The sequence below is a fragment of the Coloeus monedula genome (assembly GCF_965178545.1).
Source record: "Coloeus monedula genome assembly, chromosome: 1".
NCBI lineage: Eukaryota > Metazoa > Chordata > Aves > Passeriformes > Corvidae > Coloeus > Coloeus monedula.
Window position 1 is genome coordinate 148066128 of NC_138781.1, and position 22164 is coordinate 148088291.

Sequence of the window (22164 nt, forward strand, 5' to 3'; positions counted from 1 at the left end):
TTGTTGTTGGGCAAACTGAGGCAGATAGCATTAATAGCCTTCAACACAGCAGCAGTGGCATTAAGACTCACAACTTCCCACACTGCATTCCATCCTTCTGAACACTCCTGATTCTCCCTGTTTATTCTAACAAGAGATACTTGAATATGACAGCATGGGATTCAACTCAGCAGCGTAGCCTGTACAGTCCACTCTGCATTCTTAAGAACAAGGCTTTCTCCAGATTTTGCAGGAAACAAAAATCATATTGCCTATGCTGAATGCATTTTGCATTATGATTATGTTAATAGCTGAGAAGGAGAAGGGAGGGAGGGAAGAGTACAAGCCTTATTGCTATGCATGAGAAATACTCTACACATGTTCTGTATTCTCCAGCAATTCTGCTGTCTGTCCTCTGCACTAGGAGCTGCCTGAAAATGAACTTTTGCATCCACCACTAAGCATCTGTGTGGTCGACTGGAGAGCATTTGGGAGGAGTACTCTTGTTGGAACACATACCATCAATTGCCTTAAGCAATTCCTATGTAAAACGCCATTGGGTCCTCAAGCTGCAGCTAACAGAGTAGACATTGCAGAAATTGAGAAAGGTAAGTGTTCAATTCTGACTCCAAATAAAAAGACAAAGGATCTGCTTAGAGGCTTACACTTAGAAGTGTGCTTTATTGTGTTGAGCATAGGGGTCAAACCCTTAATCACATGATTATGTGATGATCATCGAATGCTATGGCAGTATTTCTGGCAAAATCTTACCTAACTTGCAAAGTTTCAGTCTCAGCTTCACCTGAGTCATCCCAGCCTGCTGAGCTATCCCAAGAAGAACCAGTTTTAGCTGATCACATCTACGCTGAAGTGAAGCAGGGTAAATGGACAGTGACAGAGCCAGACTCGTCCCTCACAGCGCTTCCTGCCGCTGAACCGGAGCACTCCGCCTCTGAGCCAGGGCAAGAGAGGAAACAGAAGGTGGGTACAGCTGAAGCTACCAGCTAACTTCCTCCTGCAGTCTTGCAGACTTCAGCCCTTCCTTATAAAGTGGTAATCTGCTGACCCCAGGTTTAGATATTTTAGGTATTAATGTTGACACCCACACTATCTTGCTCGCCCTCAAGAGAACTAGTTAACAATGCGGCTTTGACCACACAGAATTTTATTACTTACACTAATAGATTCTTAAAATACTTGCAGACTCAAGTGGGAGAAGCCAATTTGTATCTGAACGTTTCCATCCCTTAAAACATCATTATTTATTATCTGTGTAGATTTGCCTGTTGTATGGGGTGCTCCTGTGGCAGTGTCTCCAATATTAAAATCTTGGCGTAGTCAGCAGGAAATACAGAGATAGCTTTAATAATGTGATGATCATGATGAAGTATCTTGGAATAAAAGACAGAGACAGAAATTCATATTGCATTTTATTTAACTCTTGGAGGCTGAAATTTTCTATGTATGCATCTGTTCATGCTTAATGTCATGAGTCAGGTGATTAGTTTTAATCAGTTCTAGTACTTTTGCCATCATTTGGTAGGATAGGAAAAAATCCATCCGACGGTCAACAAAGAGAAGAAAAAGAACGATTGCAGATGAATCAGCTGAAAATGTTATTGACTGGTGGTCAAAATACTATGCTTCTGTGTTCAAAATGCAAAAGGTGAGTCACCCAGCATTTTCAAAACTCTTATGAATGAGCAATGTTGTAAAAGTAGATTTACTGCTGAATGATTCCTTTTTGGTATTACACTCATAATGAGGAGCTTGTCCATCGTGTTTTTCTTTTGAAAGGCAAAAGGAATTTTTTCCAATGAAGAAAAACCTGAAGACAGTAAGTAAATTATTTGCATTTTTTTGATTATTTTGCACTACTAATACTTTCTCTAGTATCACTTCTCTACTATTTTACTGGCAACAATTAATGTCTGGTACCAGAGTACTGTTGGTGTACTGGGCTCTTTCCTCTACAGCTGATCAGACGATGGATAGGTTAAAACTTCAGAGCCAGTGTTGAGTTAACATGAATTTCCCGTCACTCAAATTTTGTGGACAAAGATTAGCAAAGTTAAAGTCCTAAAGGATACAAGATAGAGATTATCCTGATCTTAGGCTGCATTTGTAACAGGTTCAGAAAAAGAAGCTCCTCTCAATTTTTAATCCAGTTCAGGATCAGTGATGCAGGAACAGCTTCTGCTAGGAGACTTGTAGTCACGTGTGTTATTTCCATAGCTGGAAAGCTTTATCTAGCTCAGGTCCGATGAAAATTTTTTTTTCACAAGAACCTAAAAGAATTGGCCAGAAATAGGCTCTGTGTGCATATGTATATATGTCTCCATACATATATATTCCGTGGCTCAACAGGTCCTCCCACAATCAAACTGAGCTCTAGAAAATTTTATTTTTGGACAAATATGACTGCTTGAGAAGGCTAGGAAAGTAAACAAATATTTAATGTTTACACAGAGCTGCTATTCAGAATGAAATTAATCACCTTTTAATGCCAGAGTTGACCGCATTCCACCAGTGACTGAGGTGATTTAAAGGTTTAAAGGGGGTGTTGAGATTGCTCTGAATGGAAGGCATGACCTTAATATCACATGATATCATTCTGGAATAGCAGATAATGGTACTTCAGTGATCATCAGGGCTGCTGAGAGATGAGGAGGAGATCAGTTTCTGAGTGAAGCTCCTTTGTCCAAATAGAGGTAATATTTACACAGAAAATGTTCTACAAGGATATGATATTCATTTACAGTTGTGACATCCACCCACAGACTATTCAGGCAGTTGTGGTGTATTGGTTCTGACTGATTACTTCAGACCTTTTAAATTCTCTCCTGATCATTTTTGTTACAAATTTTCACCTGTGATGATAAGCATTATACATACAGGACATCTCTGACATGAAATATGTATCTCTAAATATTTATTGCTGTCAAACACACATGATCTACTCAAAAAATGAAAGTAAAGTGAACTCAAAATCCAGATTTCAGCTGAAGAACTGAACCATCTCAGTGTAACTTTTGATGGCTCACCCTCTTTTTGCTGGGAAATCCCCTCTCAGTGTTTGGAATCTGACTTTAGTCTGATCTACCTCCTCCCATTTCTCACACTTCTAGGCTTTGACCAGGTGAGATACACCCTATTTTGTGATACCTTTAAGCAGAGAAGGACATGGGTCACCCTGAAATCTGAATAACAGCTAAATATCTGACAGCCTAAATAACAGCTTTCAGTTTTAAATAAACCTTAAATTTTATGTAAAAGCTGTTAAGATCTGTTTATTTGCATTGGGGAGGAGTCAGAGAAGGAGGAAAAGGGTGGTCTGGGAGGTGGCATCAGGGAGGGAGTCATACAGGACACCATCACTCTTGGTCAGACAAGCTCATTATGAAGACTGGTAGCCACAGAGAGCATAAATTGCCACCTCTCTTCCTGAGAGGACCAGTGGTAATAGAGAAGATTCCTGTGTCTGGCAGAAATAAATAGAGAAAGAGCAAGGAGACTCTTCAAAAATGTATATTTGCATCCTTCTCTGAAGCGTTTTATACGCTTTGCTTACTAAAACGTACATGATGTCATTAAATTTCTGCAGATAAGCAGACATCTGACCACATAGCGTTGATCATAGAGGATGAGCCAGACAGGAAGAAGAAGGATAAGACATTGAAAAGGATACAGAAAGAAACTCCAAACCTAGCAACACTGCAGGTAAGAGAAAAATAAGGCTGAGGTAAGGCTGTTGTTATTCACTGTCTCTCCAAAGTTTGACATCAGCAGCTAAGTTTGACAAACCCTCCTTACATATATTTCAGACACCTTAAAATGAATAAAACACACCAAATTATAGTCATAATGCCCTCCAGCACAAGGGACACAGAGGAAAACAGGGTCTCATAGGGTGCATGAGGCAAACTTGGTCTTAGACATAGAATTCATTGGTGTAGACAAACTCAGAGAGACTTCAGTGAAATCCAGTTTTGTTGTTTGCATGTAAAACACTGTAGTTAGAAATCCAAAATTTCATGTTAGAAATATTTGGGCGTATTAAGAATGTCTTAAAAAAGAGATGGAAAGCATTGCTGTGATGGCTAGCGCATCCTCCCTGATGGGAAATAATATTCGGCTCACATTAGATTTGGTTGGGTAATGATAGAAGGAATTCAAAGAAAACTATATGGGTTGTGCAAACTGTCTGGAGAGATGAGAGGTTTGAAAAGATTAGGACTGTTTGGATTAGATTGTAGCTGAGTAAATGGGAATTTGAAACTGCTGTTTCCATTTTTTTAGAGATGGCAGTTATATAGGCCCTTCTGTTTCACACTGAATAACACTTGAAAAATTACTGGGAGAGAGTATTGAAAAAACATGTTCTTTGAAAAATGGTTTGGTCTTTTGAGCTATCCTAAAGCTCTGTCCCCACAGCACTTTATTATTGTCTGCTTTGCTCTCAAGTTCTGACACATTAACGTAGCAGAATGGGTCAATGCAACAAAGGCAGCAAGGAAACAGAAGCAAAGAGCAACACATCTGCACTTTTTCACTCACAACAGTGCTTACAAATGTTCATTTTGGCCCCTCCAGAGTTGCTTCCACCTGTTGCATTAATGTGCTATTTCAGTAGTTGGGAAAGACTTTGGTTGAGGACAAAACTGGTCCTGTTTTAAATAGGGAATTAACTCTTTTCCTCAAGGACTTTTGCAAAACCTTGGTTTTTATTAAAGTCTGCATTTTGGGTCAAAATGAATTTCTATTCACTCTCTAATAAAAAAGTTGCTATAAATGTATTCACTGCACCACAAAATATAAGCCTTCTTTTGTTTTCAAAGATTTATGAAGGAGACTTGGAGAGTGAATTTAATAACTTTGAAGACTGGGTGAAAACTTTCCAGCTCTTAAGAGGAAAATCTAATGATGAAGTTCATGCTGACGCTGAAGACAGAATAATAGGAAAATTTAAGGTAAGCTTTTGTTGCAGGTTGGGTTTGTAACCCGGGTGGAAACACCAATTTAGTTGATGTTGATTAAATGGGTAATAATTTAGAGACTTCAGATATTTCAGGTATGCCAGGGATGAAAGAAATAGACATTGATAGTCTGTTGTAAATTGAATTAGTTTTATTTTGTTTAGTGTTAATTTTTTTCCTTTCCCATTACCTGATAGAAAAAAACAGCATCCAGCACCAGGTGTTCACTTCTGTTTTGAAATAAGGAATTACAAGGAGTTTGAAATTACAGAAGAGGAAGAAGAGATATATTATGTAGTCCAGATTTCACTAATGCAACTTTGTTTCTACAGTATCAGTTACAGAACCTTGTACGTAATTTTGTGTAATTTAAGTGTAGGGCCTCACAGCTACAGCCTGATCCAGGGCTCCATCAGGCAATCTGAAAAGTTCAAAGCCTGAGTAATGCTATCAGGATTTCAAGCACTTTGTAGTTTAGAGGAACTGATTAAACTCATTGATATCTCAATTAGTTTGCAATGCAAATTTCTGCTTAAATGAGTTGTTAGTTGCTTTCAGGCAGTATGAGCTACTCAGCAACATGAGTCAATATTGATTTCTACGAGTTGTATGGTGGCTGCAAAAATACAGCTGGATTCCTGTCACACTGTTATGAAACTTACCCAATGGAATTATTAATTTGCCAATATACAGTTAAGGTCAATATATTATTTTAAAAATATGAATTGTATGAAAACTGGATTTAGAACACCTACAGGTATTAGTTAAAAATAGTCAATAGGCAGGTAGTTCTTGTAAACCTCTAGATGTGATAGTACCATGTCGTAGAGAAAAGATGTTTTAAAAGCTGATGTTTAGTGCACTGCAGGTTGGGTTCCCTGTGAGGGTTACCACAAAATCAGTTGCATGAATGATGATTTTTTCATTCAAAGGATTGTTTTTGTATTTTGTATTGCACTTGATCTGTTTTCAAGGGAGATAAAAGTCAATGCATTTCCAGGGCTCCTTCTGCATATACCCAAGTCCTGAGGATGGCAGCTTGCTGGATGGAGGGCAGCCCCGCATCCTGCAAGGGATACCCCCAAACCACTCTGTCAAAGTGCTCATCAGGGTTTATATTGTGGCAGTAAGTAGACAGATGGTCTTTTAACCTTGAAATAACTTGGGTGTTTCTTTTCAACTCTGTTTGCTCCTATTGTCTTCACAGTGAAGCTTCTGAAAAGCCTCATCCATGAGGTTTGGTTTTTTTCTGGTCATATTTCAGCCAATGTTTCATACTGTAGAAATGGGTGTTCAGAGTAGAAAATGTTATATATATTCCTCACAAGAACTCTGGAGATTTCTGCAAGACTGGAGAATCCCTTTACTTGTTCAAACTAAAACAGCTGGATAAATAACTAACATAGTATAGACAACTTTTTCCAGCCACAATATGCAAATGCAGCCAGTTTTAATCAGTAGAGTTGTTTCAAAATAACACACATTTATACAAAACCTCAGTAAGGAGGAAATGATAGCATATTTTTGGGGGGCTATGAATAGCATACTATCGAAGTTCTACATGTTGTGAATAAATTTTGGGGTCAATAAAGGTAGAAATACAGAGGACAAGATGAGAGAGAATGGTGTGAGAGGTAAAATGGGTAGAATGAACTGGTATTTCAGAGAAACAAGAGAGTTGCAGGTAATCTAAGACAGAAAGATGGCATGCAGAGAGGCTGTGGCAACAAAATATGAAGAGATTGTTTTACTTCCTGAACAAATATAAAGACTTTGAGGTCTTTTCAGACTTTAACAATTCTGAGGTTCTATAAAGAATTGGTTTGCACTGTTCAAGGATCTGGAACAATATTTGTAGGTAATTCTTTCCTGAATGCTACCTGCACTTGTGCACCAGCTTCTTCCTCAGTATTGCCTCTCCCGCTCAGCTTTTTCTATCTTAGTGATGGGACAGCACTTCCAGCTTTGCAAACTCTCTTCTCCTCCAGATCATCTTTTCCTAGAAGCCTACAAAACTTTTTTTGTAGGCCAAATTTTATATTACATGAGGCAAGCAAAGCCCCTGGACTTCCAGATCACCCATGACTGGGCAGGAAAACCATAGTCCTGTGTAGGGACCATGCTGTATTTATGCAAACTTCTTGAGGACACAATTTTTCTTCTTAACAGGCATTTAACCTCAGCCCAGCTGATCCAGATGGCAAGTCAGATCCCTACATTGTGCTGAGGCTGGGCAACACAGAAATTAAAGACAGGGAAAACTACATCCCCAAGCAGCTAAACCCTATATTTGGAAGGTCAGTGATGGCTTATTTCTGTATTCAGTGTAATTTGTGCTTTATCACTTGCTACCACAGTTGCTGTTACTGTTATGAAGTGTTTGCTATATGCTGATTTCTGCCAGTTTGGATGTTCTGTAATTCTGATGCTTAAAATGTTGGTAATTGGTGTCATACTGTTTGATGATAAAATATTTCATTTTCATACCCGTCAAAACATACCAAGTAATGCAATCTGTGAGAGGTTTTGTAAATTTATGTGTAAGAGGAAATGAGGCAACAAATGATAATTGTCTGTGAAAATTAATACAATCATTAAGTTTAAAGCAAAATAAATATCAGAACAGTAAAGTGTGATTTCACAATCTTTGTTGCTGTTTCAGGTTAAATAGAGTGCTAAATAAATCTCATAATTCTAGGACATACGAGTTTTTTTAACTCATATAGCCTTCTTAATGGAGGAGCCAGGGGCAAGCTGTCAGTAAATAGCCAGTTTGTATTATCAATGCTTTATAATTATTTATATTTTTAATGCTAATGGCTGTGATTTTTTTTTTTCAGAAGATTTCCCTATTTTAAAAAGGTTGAAAATACTTTGAATTGGGTAGAAGAACATTAAGACAGAGACACTATACTACTTTGGACTGAAAGACCCCTAGAACGGGGGGGTGGGGGGAAAGTACAAAACTCATCCTTCAGGAGACAAAGCTCAGTTTTGTCTGTGCTTTGGAGAAATCTAGAGCCAGTGTTGTGGTGATCAGGGTATCCTGTCTTTCGCTAATTTGTCAAATCCCTTTTACAATCAGTTTTATATTTTCAACAATAATGATTCCTGAAAAATGCACCCAGTGAAAAGGGAGTTCTTATCTTTGCTTTTTTGAGATTTGTTTAAACCTTTTGCCTGATCATTTTGTTTGGTGCCCCCAGATTCCTATATTCAATATTTAACCTGCAGCTTTTGCAAGAAACCAGAAAAGACTTATATGTCCCTTTTGGGGGTTCTGAAAAATGTGTGAGAACTCTTACATACAGCTGTATTAGCCTTCATGGAGTCAGGATTGTAGGAACAATCTTAGGACTCTACGCAGGGTGCTAGGGAAGCAGGAGAAAGAATATACTTTTGCACTGTGTGTTTCCAGCATGTTCAAATATTTAATTGAAGCGAAAAGCTACTGCTTATTAGAAGAGACACCACTCACACACTGTTTGCATGGCATGAATTAGCCTAGTCTTCTCAGCTTCAAAATTGATCTGATTTCATGTAGGTTTAAATTTTTCCTGTAGATCATTTGAAATCCAAGCTACATTCCCCAAGGATTCGTTGCTCACAGTCTTGATCTATGACCATGACTTCATTGGGACAGATGATCTTATTGGAGAGACTAAAATTGATTTGGAAAATCGTTTCTACAGCAGACATCGAGCTACCTGTGGGTTACAGAGTCAATATGAAATGTAAGTACTTCTTCAGGCAGCAACAGAGCTCATAGTGAGTGACTTGACTTGAAGGAGAAATTACAAATGTGTTCCAGATATTATGCTTTCTTCAGCACAAAAGTGTCACAGGGGTATTTTAATTAAAATTCACCAAAGAACTTAGTGGTGGCTTTGGGTAACTGCCAGCCTCAGTGGGAAGTGGATATTTTTAAATTAACAGCACTGTTTGTTCAATAAGTATTTTAGATAGTAAACAGCTGATGTTTACTACATACCTGCTTGATAAACTGCCTTTGGACAGGCATAAAGGGCTAATGGGGAAACTCTCTCATAGAAATTATGCCAGGGCTCTACTTTGCTCTCTCTTATTCAGCTGCAGCTGGAGTGGTTGCAGCAAGGCTGGTGGGACTGGTGTGGCACTGGGGGGAGCAGGAGCAGAGGCTGCTGACATGACCTTTGTAACAGGGTGAGTCATGGGGCAGTGAGGCTGAGCTCCTGGTCCGGGCCAGACAGCTGCACTCTCAAGGACATTGTGCATAAAAATTAATTCATGCAGAGAAAGTCAATCTAAAATAACTCTGCTGCCCTGGGGTGGGGTGCTAACCTGGGAGATGTGTGTTTGGGGTTCATCTATGATTGTTTCTCATTTTATCTACAAACCAAGGGTGGACAATGTCAAAAAGCAATCCAGGAACACAGAACAAGCCCCAAACCTTCCCTTGCCAGCTCAGTCTCCAGTGTGAGATATTTCTTTACGTGCTTATTCCAGGTCCGAGATAACCTGAGCTCATCCTTTGCATCTGAAAGCTGCAGAATAATTCTCCTTGAATGGAGGCAGCACATGTAAACTCGAATCTTTTAGGTACAACAGGGAACAAGCTCTGTTCCTTTTCCTCATGGGAAGCATGCCCATGCTATTATTTTATCTAAGCTGTGGGCAAGGCTGCCTCAGCTTCTCCTGTATTTTAAGAGAAACGAGTGGTTGATCTCCAGGACCTGAGCAGACAGAGGCAGTGTCTCAAGTAAGAAGCAGTGCTGGACAAAGGAAAATTTTACTGAGCAGATATCAGGGCCACTGACCATAAAGTGAATCTCTGCACAGAAATTCCTGATCTGTCAGTGCACTCTTCAGAAGGAAAACCTCACCCATTTTGCTTCACTCTGTTCTCTCCTTGCAGAGAAGGGTACAATGCATGGCGAGATGCAACCAAGCCAAGTGAGATCCTCACTAAGCTGTGTAAGGACTACAGAATAAGTGGACCCTTCATGCGTCCAGGGGAGATACAAGTAGGCACAAAAATCTTCAAGGGACAGACAGTCTTCACAGAAGATGAGAATGGTAACAAAGTAGTTCAGCATCCTTCCTTTGCATTGTAGCAGTACCAGGAGCCTGCCCAGCTGTAGCTGGATCCCTGTTGTGCTGTGAACTCTGAAATCAGGTTACTGGAGCCTGTCTCTGCTCTTAAACACTCATATAAATCTGGCAATGAAGGCTGTGTCTGTATTAGCTTTTGCTGTCGCTTAATTGCAAAGAATCTGTCAAATGAAACAGTTTGTTGCTGATGACTTGACATCCCCATGGTGGCTGTTGGGGAATACCTTGGACTAGCTGCTACCTGATCCCAAGGATGAGATGTCCAGGATTGGCTGGAGTGTGGGGGACCCTCTTGGATCGTGTCTTTGGGCTTACTGTTGGTCTGAAAGGAGTCCAGCTTGCATGCTCTGAAATCCTTCCCCACAGCATATCAAAGCATGGAAAGTCAGGGAGAGTCTTTCAAAAAATGTATTCTCTGTCTAAATTAAAACACTAGAATAGACAGACCAAGAAGTGAGAAGAAGAGGGAAGGGAAATACTATTTTGAAGGGAGTTACTCAAGGTCAGACAAATCTGACCATAGTTAGATTCCAGGCCACTTACCTGTCAGTCCCACCTTAACTACTTGTCTTTCCTCTCTGTTGGCTTTTTCCTCCTCTTGGTTACTGTCACACTGACTGCTCTTCTGAAGCACTGACATAGCATTTTGTAAATCCAGGTATCTGTGGGGTCCATGAATCCAGATGGCAGCACAGAACTTACTGTTGGAACTCCCAGGTTAAAAAGAGGTCAATCGGGACCTTGAGTGTCCATATCACATTGGGGTGGAGCGGGACAGAGTAATCAGTGAAAGGTGCCCCTGCCCATGGCAGAGGGGATGGACGAGATTGTCTTTGAACATTCCTTCCAACTCAAACCATTCTATGACTCAGTTTTATGCTTAGAATAAGGAAAAGAGATGTGAGGATGGAGCCTTTCAAGGGGAATGAAAGGAGCTGATCTTGGAGACAGTAGTAGACACTGTGGCAGTGTAAGAAAACCTCCACTCCCTTATCTGTGTTGATTTGTCTTTGACCACATTCTTCTTGGCAATTACAAAATACAGGTAACACCTTGAGTGGCAGGCTGCCAAGGAAGCACTGTTGAAGGGAGAAGAGTTGATCTATTTTGGTTTTCTTGGCCTGAAAGAGATTTTTTACTCCAGTATTGCTGTTTGTTTTCCTCACTATCAGATGACTGAGTGTGACTACCAGCAATAGGATGTCTAAATCAAAATTTTGGTTCACTAAAATGAGCTTCAGACAAACCAATGTCAAATAAGATGATGGAAATCAGAAGCAAGGAAATATAGAACCAGATGGCAAAGACCAAAGTACTTATGTACACGAGTTTTTCAGTATTGTACAGAAATAGTTTATTGCATACAGTCTTTACATAATTTCTATCCAGATTGCTGTTCTGACAAGTACATCTGGGTCCTTATTTCCTGATGGATTTCCGTGGTGGGTCTCATTTGGATCTGTAAAACTAACAAAGACCCCAGATTTGAGCTCTAGAGGCGTACTGAAAAGGGAAAGCAGTACCATTTCCACTGTATGGGTGGAGAAAATTGCACTTATCCACCCAGCTTTAACTTGCAAGGGAAGGAATAATTTAACTTTGCTCTAGGAACAAAGAAGTTAGGACAGGACAGGACAGAAGATAGGGGAGGGAGGTGAGGGGGGAGGGGAGAGGAGAGGATAGTCCAGTTGGAACAGACCTACAGTCATCTAGTCCAACTGCCTGTCCACTACTCCCAGGTAGTCTAGGACTACCAGTAGCCAATGGGAAGAAATATGCATCTTCAGAGGTAAAAAGAAATCTTTATAAAGTTGTCTTTGAGAGGATATAGGATATTGTAGGATAACCTGTGTCATTGTTACTGAGGCTGCCTGACTGAATAGCAGCTAGAGACCTTGTTTTTTGCTGGCTAAAATAAGATGTTGGTGCACAAGAGGGAACCAAGATTCATAACCACAGGATCATCCTTCCTCAATTCCTGAGCCATTAGGGAGGTTTTAACACCTACTGTTTAAATTCCAAGTGAGTCTTTTGCCAACTATTAGTAATTCCGACATAGCAACACGAGTAGGAAAAGTGATAACAATTTGTTGACACAAATAAATCTTAACCTTTTTCTCACTTAGGGACTTTTAATCTAGAACATATCACTTGTCAAAATTTTGGACTCCTTTTGTGTGGAGCCCACACAAAAAAGGAGGAGAGAGAAGCTCAAGAGTTCAAAGAGCTTTCTCTGCTTTCTAACATCCACCCTACTTTCAATAATAACATTGGTCCTTCCCTGAGGTGCCATTCTCTGGGATTCTCTGGGTCTCCCTTCCAGTGGCCAAGGTGAGATGGTCAGGAGGTGAAATGTTCCTGCCCATGGACTTCACCTCTCTTCCTCTGAGGTGTGATTAAATTCTCCAAGGCAGTCTTTGCTGTTGCTATCACAAAGAAAAGAGAAGGGCCTAACTCCTAGGGCCTATTTACTGTTGGCTTTGTCAAATCCAAGTATCCTTGTTTTTCACAAGCTTTAAAAATTTGCAATTTTCTGTCAAAAGAATAGTTGGCATTTTTCTTCCATCTTCCTGTTAAAAACTGCTGCTGTAGTAGTGGAATGATTTGCTGTGTTTTACAGGACTGCTGCCTGAGTGCTAATCTTCTAGTTAATCCCATGGGTCCCCTTATTTATGTGAATTAGAAGCATTTCAAAGCCCTTCTTTATTTAGCTGGAATACATAAAGCCTTCCTCTTAACTCAAGCAAATTTTTAATGAGTACCTGTAATAACTAATGAAACATACTACCAAGGGTTTCAGTATTACTGACAATATTAAAATTCAGCTCTCATTGTTCTTTTTGTTTTACTCTTTCCTATAGAGGAGCCCGTCGAATCATATGAACATCTCTCCTTAAAGGTTTTACATGCTTGGGAAGAAATCCCTGGAGCTGGCTACAAACTGGTCCCAGAGCACATTGAGACTCGGCCTCTCTATCATAAGGATAAGCCAGGAATGGAACAGGTAGAGCAGCTCAGAGGTGGTGGTAGTGGTAGACCCAGAAGCAGTTTTCATTTCCTCCAGTTATTGTGGTTTCTATTTGTAACTGCAAACTTACAGAGTCAGCACCCCAGCGTTGCACCAAACACAAGACTTTGTACAGTATCAACCTGGAAATTGTTACCCATGTGTGTATACAGCCAATTACCCAAATACACAGTAATCATACAAGGTGTAACTGCAAATTTTCATTCTTTTAAATGCTTTATTAAGTTAACAAAACCTCTGCTTGTATCTAGACCTTGGTTCTCTTTTTTTCTGTTCCTCACATAATATTTTTGCATGGATTTTACCTTGAAGCTGACAATGTTTGAGCTCTATTTCATCAAATACCTGAAAGATTGAAAGAATATGTGCATGAAAAAGATATTGTATAGAAAATTCCTAGATTAAATCATAGTTACAGGATATTGAGCTGGTTGGTGCTTGTAGAGGAAGTGGTGATTTTGACTGTCAGAACTACATTTAGGCCTTTTACAGCCTCTGTAAAATAGGGTTACAGGGATGTTTATCTCTTTGTTTTCAAGGGTCGTGTACAGATGTGGGTTGACATGTTTCCTAATGATATGCCTCTGCCAGGACCCCCTGTGGACATTTCACCAAGAAAACCCAAAGGGTAATACTCTGTGCTTTCCTCCTACCACTGTGGCAATAACTCTTCAAAGATCGAGTCTTTAAGTGTCTGGAAATAAAAAGAAAACAAACTACTAAAACAAACCTCTTCAGTCCTGAGGAAAGTTTTCTTAGGTTCATATGGCTTCAAGTCAAACAGGAGCATCTAATTTGGTTTCCTCCATTAAACAACTCAAAGAACTGTTGGTGATTTTTTCAGCAAGAGCTATCACACACCTCTTACCAAGATATCCTTTTTTATCCTTTATCCCAGTAAATAGATTGCAGGTGGCTAGAGGCAAATAATTCTGATGTTATCATCTACTTTTTGAGCTGCAAGAAGTAATTCTAGCTTCACTACCTCTTTCATTGAGATAACTTACTTGACCCTAGTTGAGCTCTTTCGTCTGCTGCAATAGCATTACGCATATTGGATTTCCAGAAATTTGTTCAAGGATAAGATCAAGAAACACGTAAAGCAGCAACAGACAGAAAATCTCTGTTGGGAATAGCCTTCTCTCATTTACTTATACTGCTTTACATGCAATACTGCACATAGTTCTTCAAGCTAATTGAATATTGTAAAGAAAACACAAAAATGAGAAACAGAGTTCTCAGCCCATCCTGTATTTTAGCAAGACCTTTCCTGAGAATTTAATGTCTGAAACATCATCAGGTACTATTCCTACATTATTTTATTTGACAAACAAACAAGAATCCATGTAGCAATTACTTCCTTCAGACCAGAACTTTCTATAAAACTACTTAACAACAAGCATTTTACAATCCAAAAAGATTTAAAATTAATCATGCCCATAAAAACAAATTGTTGCTGCCATTTTTATAGTCTACTAAAGCAGGGGAAAATAGTGTCAAACATTAATTATGAGAAAAAACCCAGTACATGTAAACACAAGTTACACATCTTGCTGACAAATGCATATCTCCTGCAGCAAAACAGGCTCCAGCGTCTATAAAACTTCAAGCACTTTTGTGAAAATATTTCTTATTGATGATCTTTGATTGAACAAGGCTAAGGGGAAGCATTGCAGTTTCAAGTTTCTTTGGCAATTGCAAAGGCTTGGTTTTCATGGAGCTCCCTAAGAGCTCCGTGACGTAGAGTATCTGGTAAGTGCTGAAGCAAATTGTTCCACACCCTGAGATTGAGGCTATTTCCAAGACAAAATATGTCATATCAGGGAAATCATATGTTGGTGTTATCAAACATAGTTTGTTTGTCTTTTTAATGTATTTTGCAGTTCATACAATGACTCAAGGAATACCTAAATCTTTCAGTATTAATTTTTTATGTCACCTGCAATATCTGTATTTCACATCAAGTTTTGAGAGCTTTGGATGGCCACCATAAACGTCTGCATATAGGGAGTGGAAAGGATGGAGAAACTTTAATTCCTTTTACTGCTGTTTCTAAAGATGATTGTACCTGCTTAAATGCAAATATCTCCAAGCAGTCCTTCTCTTCCCTTTTAACGCACTAGATTGCACAAAATGCAATGTTTTTGGGCATTTCTTCTAAAAAGCACTTCTCAAGCAGCTTTGTTCTTTATTAGCAAGCTGATCACTGCTTTGGAGACTGCTCTGACAAAGTTTTTCAGATCAACTTTGTCTTGTTCCACTGCACTATTTTTGTGAAAAGAATTGAAAATGAACAGGCATATAAAAAGAAAGGAATTTTCCATCCCGCCAAAGCTGGCAGTGACCCTGTTGTTGTCAATCATATTCCATAAGCTGAGAGGAACCAACATCCCCACTCTATCACTAGACTCTTGTAAACAGAAGAGGCCTGAGTCTGATGCACAAATACAGTATTTCTCACTTTATAAAAGCGTGATTTGATAGAGGTTTGCATTAGTGCCTGACCAGAGCTTTACACACAGGCCTACTTTCTTTTTCAGGTATGAACTGAGGGTAATAATCTGGAATACAGAGGATGTAATTCTAGAAGATGAAAATATCTTTACAGGGCAAAAATCAAGTGATATCTATGTAAAAGGGTAAGTTCTTCAGCACTCATCATCAAAATAGCATGGAATATTTAATTCAAAAATCAGAGAAAAAAAATGGGTTGTGAGAATATTTGATAAACTATTCAGTGACCTTGGCACTTTGCTCTGAATGTCTGCCCAAATTACTCACCCATATTGGATACTGCTCCCTTTTTTCCTGTTTTATTTCCTCTGAAAATCGAGTAACTGTAAAATGACACTAGTCGTTAGTTCCTTCTCAGGCAGAGATGGCACAAAACAAGCACCAAGCTCACCGTTTAGCACAGAGAAATCAAACACTTACAGGACTTGAACTGTAAGAGCTTACACAGATGCAGAGAGTTTTGACATAAGGAGCATCATAACCACATTAGAAATAAGAAAGCAGGTGTTTGCCAAGCTTTTTCTGTTAGAAATATTTTCTAACCTCATGTGGGGAGTGTGTTTGGGTGAATGACCATGGTCTTGCTGAGGAGAACATCACATGGGCACTTTTTGCTCTCCATCTCCTTCCTTTCCTGAGATTGTAGCCAGTTATTTCTTAATTCCTTGCCTGTTTTAGAACACTGCTTTGCAGTTTCTGCTTCTGAGCAGGATTTGAATGCAGGTACTAGGGAAGGCTGGGAGGAAATTACGGTATAAGTGGTAGTAGAAAGTACTGAAAATCTCAGGTGCCAGACTGGTCTTAGATTTCTTGCCATTTTTCCACTACTAGAGAGTAAGTTTAATATGCCAATATGAATTGTGTGTTCAGAGCAGTAGCAGAGTAGCTTTGAGAACATGAATTTGAGGAATTAAATAGGGAGCCAGCCTTTGTGCTGAGCTGTGTGATGGGAACATCACCATCAGTGCCAGAGCAGTCTGACAGAGAAGCCAGGAGTGGGAAACTTTTTGCTTTTGTGCCTTAATGATAAAGACACAAATCTCATTATGTTCAAACAGTGCGTGTGGCACTGTATCTGTCAGCAGCCATGGATTTCCACTTGGGGCAGTGCCATGTTTCAGATTGTTACCATTTTTCACAATTCCTTTTTGAAACACTGGGCTTGCAAGGGAAAAGCTCTCTTTGGATACAGCTCAAAAATGCTAATCTTTACTCAAGCTGTGATAAATCATCTACAGAACTAAAACATATCTAGCTGGATCATTACCTCAGTGGAGCTCTTCAGACGAGAAAATTATGTTTAAGAAAGCATTGTCCTTTGTACCACTGCACATCTGATATTGTGCATACTGTAGCAGAAACCAAGAGGAAATCACAAAAAACCCCGAGAGACTTCTCCAGCCATACTAATGCTATGTTTATACCTGCAAACAGCAACTAAAAAAAACATTAGCCTCTAATACTGAGCACTGATAACAGTCTTGAGACACCGACACAGAATTTGTTAGTGTGGCAAAACACCAATACAGGATATTTAGTGCTGGATAAATGACTGATGCTGTCACCACTGCCTGTCCCAAAGAAGAGAGGTGTCCTGGCCAATAGCTAAGGGCCAACTGGTACTTTGGGGTCTGACTGAAATAAAAACCATGTCCTCACTCTCAGCTTTTGATCACCACTGATCATTACAGCAGCCTGTGTTCCAAGATGCCTGACCCAGGGCTGTTGCTGCCTGTCACAGTCCTGAACAGTGTGTTGCCTTTACTGGTTAGGGAGGAATTAGTAAATGGTCAGGCCTGTAACCAAATAACAACGATTACAGTTCAAGATCCCCTGGTGACACCGATGCTTTCCACTGTGTGCCTGCTGTAGGTGGATAAAGGGCCTGGAAGAGGACAAACAGGAGACAGATGTACATTACAATTCCTTGACAGGAGAGGGTAACTTCAACTGGCGCTTTGTGTTCCCGTTCCACTATCTCCCAGCAGAGAAACAAATGGTGGTTACTAAAAGAGAAAACATATTTTCCTTAGAAAAGACAGAACGCAAAATACCTGCTGAGCTGGTGCTTCAGGTGTGGGATTTCGAAAGACTCTCTTCAGATGATTTCTTGGGTAAGTATGCAATGGATCTGCCTGAACTTCGTCTCACCAGCGTTTTGCAGAGGTATGCAAAAAGTGCTGTCTGAGCCCCAGCTTTTGCTTTTCTCTTTCTGAAGCACCACAGTGCTAACTTACACATTTCTTGTCAATTCAATAATTAGGAATCAGATGAGAATGCCAGGGCAATACAAATGAATGACCGACAGTACAGAGAAATGCCCGGCTGCTGCATTCCTCCGTGTATCTCATCTGGAAGCTGCTACTTGAATGTTTTTATGTCTCTCTGGTCCCTGTGTGTTGTCACATTACTTCTTTCTCCAGGCACTCTTGAACTGGACCTGAATGGGTTCCCTCGAGCAGCAAAGACAGCCAAGAGCTGTGACCTAGGCACAGTTGTGGCAGCAAGTGAAGAAAACAAGATCTCCATATTTCAGCAGAAGCGCATCAAAGGCTGGTGGCCTTTCATCAAGGCTGGGGAGCTCACAGTAAGCACCTCACTACAGATTAACAGGTTTTCTCTGGGACCAATATGCTAATTTTGGATTTTGAACAACCACCACTGGCAATCCATAGGACTCCTCCAAATGTTAGTAGTTCTCCATATATTTGGTTCAGAAAAACCCCGGCAACTGAGCACTAAGGAGTCTTTTTAGGTGCATTCAGTTCCATGGGGGGACACAAACCAAGAGCTACAAACTCATTTCCAGTAGTATAGCCCTCTAGAAATTCACCTGCTTTGGTCCTTTTTCAGGGGTTTCTCCCTCTGTCTCTAGATATTTATTGATTCTCCAAGGGTTTCCCTAAACCTCACAATTCCTTCACTTTTGTGTCTATTCCAGCAAAAAGAATGTTTTAATAAAAAGCTCCATCTTCAAGTTCATTGCCTTCTTCAGCTTGAAGCTGACTGTGTACTTTCCATGGATTTAGTGAATGAACTCCACTTCTAAATGCTGGATTTACTTATATTCTCAGCTCCAGTACAATTGATTCCCTTTCTCTTGGTCTACCCTCTTCCCTGCTTCCACCTTTACTCCTTTTATTGGCATCCTTCTTTCATCCCTGTTCCTGCTGAATCCCAGCTAGTGGCCATAGATCAACACTTTAGATTAATACCATCCACAAAGGTATAGGGTAGGAAAATCACAAATATATGTAAAGCCATTTGTCTGTTTTTTATCCATCACAGATTCTATAAAGCTGATTTGATTTATCTGCTCTTAATTGTTACTGGAATCCCATGTTCCTTTTGTGAGCTGAGACCCACAGCTCAATGGCCCCAGCACTTGTGACTGGCTGAATTTCCCCCTGCAGATGGATTACATCTGGTCCACGTCAGCAACACAGTTTCTACCTCAGACATTCAGCTCTGCCAGAATGTGTGATAGTGTAGCGGGTTGAGTTCGAAACTGGGCAGAAAACACCAATTAAATGTAGTGGTTTTGGTTCAAAATATTCATTACTTACTCATTTTCTTTCTGTGAGATAAGAATTAGGAGAAAAGCAAAGCAGGCACAAACCTTAAACAGTTGCAGTACAATGAAAGAGTTTTATTACTAATAGAATTAAAAGTAAAAAGACAATAACAAAACAAAATTAAAGCAAATCCCCCCCCCCCCCTCCAGCCAGCACTTCTCTCCTTTTACCTAGCTCACACAAGGGATAACAGAACATGGGATGTTAGTCAGTGTTCCAGTTCTTGAAAAGTCTCTCTCTTATGCTTAAGGGAAAAAAGGGTTTTTCCTTCAGTTGCACGTGGTTCCCAAACTGCCACTAACAGCAGATCCACCTGGAAACAAACAATCTGCTGGGTGTAGAACATCTCTCCCATGAAAAATCTCACAGTTCCTTCACACTGCAAAACATGGGCCATCACATGGGGTTATTCATCTTTTTAAGGATAAGTTCTTTTGGCCTGCACACAAAGGCTCTTCTTCACCACAAGTCTCTAACAGCCTTTTACTACTATAAAGCCTGGCATCGGCATTCTTCACAATCTTCACAGGCACACGAAGATACTCCATCCCCCCATGTTCTTCAAATGGATTAAAGAGACAAACAGTTTGTGGTATTACAGTTTCTTACCACGGCATGCAAGAAGGTTTCTTTTAAGCTGCCCGCCAGAATCGCGGCCCCGCCCTCTTTTCTCCCACCGCCATTTCCAGCTCCGTCCCACGGGACTCACTTCTCTTTCTCTCTGACTGACACCGCCATGCTGAAGAGTGTTCTTGTTCAGCCTTTGCGGTGGGGAAAGCCTCGCTCCCTTTGTGCTGCTGGCTGCGTGGTGTCTTCTTCAGTTCAGCACGAAGTGTGCTGGCTGCAGACAGGAGGCTCTGCCGGCTCCCGTTGACTCCGCCGGCCCCGCGTGGAGAGGAGAGGGACCCGCCGGTCCCCAGAAGCCGCGCTGGATGGGCTTAGCTGTGAGCAGTCCATGGCTGGTTTTAGCTGCCTGTGGCTCTGAGGCAGTCCCCCCCAGCCACCCAGAGTCCGTGCCACAGCGTTGGGAAAGGGGGAAAGGGGCAGTGGCCCCGGCCCGGCCCGGCCCGGCGGGGCCGGGAGGCCCCGAGCTGCCCCCACCTCCCAGCAGGCGAGCTCCGACCAAAGGGAAGTCCCGCCTTTCTGTGCGGTTTAAATATGTAAATTGTGAGAAGCGTAATTGGTCTTAAAGACTGTCCATCAACTCAGGGTCAACCCAATACAGATAGGTAGAAGACATCTTCTCAGATTAATTATGTTATAATTTAGGAAGGAGAAAATATATTAATGGAAGAAAATATCTTACCTCTCTTTCCTCATGGTCCTTGAGCATAAGTCAGGAATTTGTGCCTGGGTTTTCCTTTGTTCTTTCTCTTCAACAGCAAAGACTATCTTATTTTCCTTACTCAATTTCCTTTGCCCTGAACTGGTTCCATCATTTCTCAACAAGAGGAATTTACTGTGAATTAGTGATGATAATAACCCAGGATTGGATGCTTACTATTCTCTCTCTGATCCAGGGCAAGGTAGAAGCCGAGTTTCATTTGGTCACAGCAGAAGAAGCCGAGAAGAATCCAGTTGGCAAAGCTCGAAAGGAGCCCGAGCCCTTGGAAAAACCCAAGTGAGTAGAAGCATACTCATTAAAGATGCCAGGGCAGGGGCATTCAGCAGGAGATGGGGAAGGGCAGGTGTCCTCTCTGGTCTCCTGGATATTCTTCTCTTTCATGCTGCAACCTTCAGCAAGTAATTTGTCCAGCTTGTGCATGGCCTAGTGGCTGGCACTCCTGCTGGCAGCACCTTCCAGGTTTGCTTAAATGTCTTCCTTTGGAAGCCCAAATAAATTGCATTGCTGCACATTTGTCCTCAGCTAGAATTCACACATGACCTCATTCCATAGCTGATGTGGCATGTGATAATATCTTAAATCATCACAGTTTACACATACAGCTAACATCTCAGTTTGGTCACTTATAAAGATCAGATGGATTATATTTATTATATTAATTACACAGTAATTTAGGTTGGAAATAATCTTTAAGATCATTGAGTCCAACCATTAATCCAGCACTTCCAAGTCCATCACTGACTCATGTTTCTAAGCATGACATCTACACGTCTTTTAAATACCTCCAGGAATGGTGACTCCACCACTTGCCTGGGAAGCCTGTTTCAATGTCCTTTTGGTCAGTAAATTTTTCCCAATATCCAGTCTAAACCCTCCTTGGAACAACTCAAGGTCATTTCCTCTCATCCTATCATTTGTTACTTGGGAGAAGAGACCAATTCCCACCTGGCTACAGCCTCCTTTCAGGTGGTTGTAAAGAGCAATAAGCCTTTGTTTCTCCAGGATAAACAACTCCAGTTCCCTCAGCTGCTTCTCCCAAGACTCGTGCTCCAGAGCTTTCACCGGCATCATTGCCCTTCTTTAGACACATGAAGGCTATGACTTCAAAATTCTGTCTCTAATTTTATTTTTCTTCAAACTTAAAGAATGAAGACACTTATTTTTCATCATAAGACTTTTTAATGAGGACATTTTAAGTGTTTTAACTAAGGCAAATGATCTAGAAGCAGCAGTTTATCTTTCAGTATTTGTCACATTAAAAAAATATCAGCTGAGTGTTTTGCATTCAGAAAAAAAGTACTTTTAATCTGTTTTGGCTCTAATGCTTTGTTCTACTAAAACACTTGAGCACTTTTTTAATGAGCTAGATAAAAAAATAGAGAGTGAGAGGAATTGATGCTATATTTCCTGCTACCAAAATTTCTAAAATTCAATTGCTAGTCATAATGGTAACTCTGTTTAATTTTGTTGGTCTGAGATATATCTCAGGATAAATATGAGAAAAGAGGAAGCAGCATAAAGGAATTGTCAGGTCAGAGGTATCAGAGCATTTTTTAAAACAAGCCTTGGAAAGACTTTAGTCAATTACTTCACTCAACACCTTTACCCAAAGGCAGGATAAGCTTTGCCTGACAGGTGTCTGCCTGAAAGACACCC

The 22164-nt window shown here is 40.4% G+C and overlaps 1 protein-coding gene across 1 annotated transcript in view; it reads left to right on the plus strand.

The window, feature by feature from the left end:
• The window catches only part of FER1L6 (fer-1 like family member 6), a gene marked incomplete at its 5' end in the record, with an annotated part of 67744 nt that overhangs the window by 42266 nt on the left and 3314 nt on the right, over positions 1 to 22164 (plus strand). Inside the window, 15 exons of the mRNA XM_082295652.1 lie at positions 404 to 587; positions 776 to 960; positions 1523 to 1649; positions 3584 to 3699; positions 4818 to 4949; positions 5956 to 6081; positions 7125 to 7252; positions 8519 to 8689; positions 9850 to 10010; positions 12908 to 13050; positions 13614 to 13702; positions 15615 to 15713; positions 17461 to 17702; positions 18012 to 18175; positions 20684 to 20784. Coding sequence (XP_082151778.1) covers positions 404 to 587; positions 776 to 960; positions 1523 to 1649; positions 3584 to 3699; positions 4818 to 4949; positions 5956 to 6081; positions 7125 to 7252; positions 8519 to 8689; positions 9850 to 10010; positions 12908 to 13050; positions 13614 to 13702; positions 15615 to 15713; positions 17461 to 17702; positions 18012 to 18175; positions 20684 to 20784 — 2168 coding nt within the window. The remainder of the gene's footprint in view (positions 1 to 403; positions 588 to 775; positions 961 to 1522; positions 1650 to 3583; positions 3700 to 4817; positions 4950 to 5955; positions 6082 to 7124; positions 7253 to 8518; positions 8690 to 9849; positions 10011 to 12907; positions 13051 to 13613; positions 13703 to 15614; positions 15714 to 17460; positions 17703 to 18011; positions 18176 to 20683; positions 20785 to 22164) is intronic.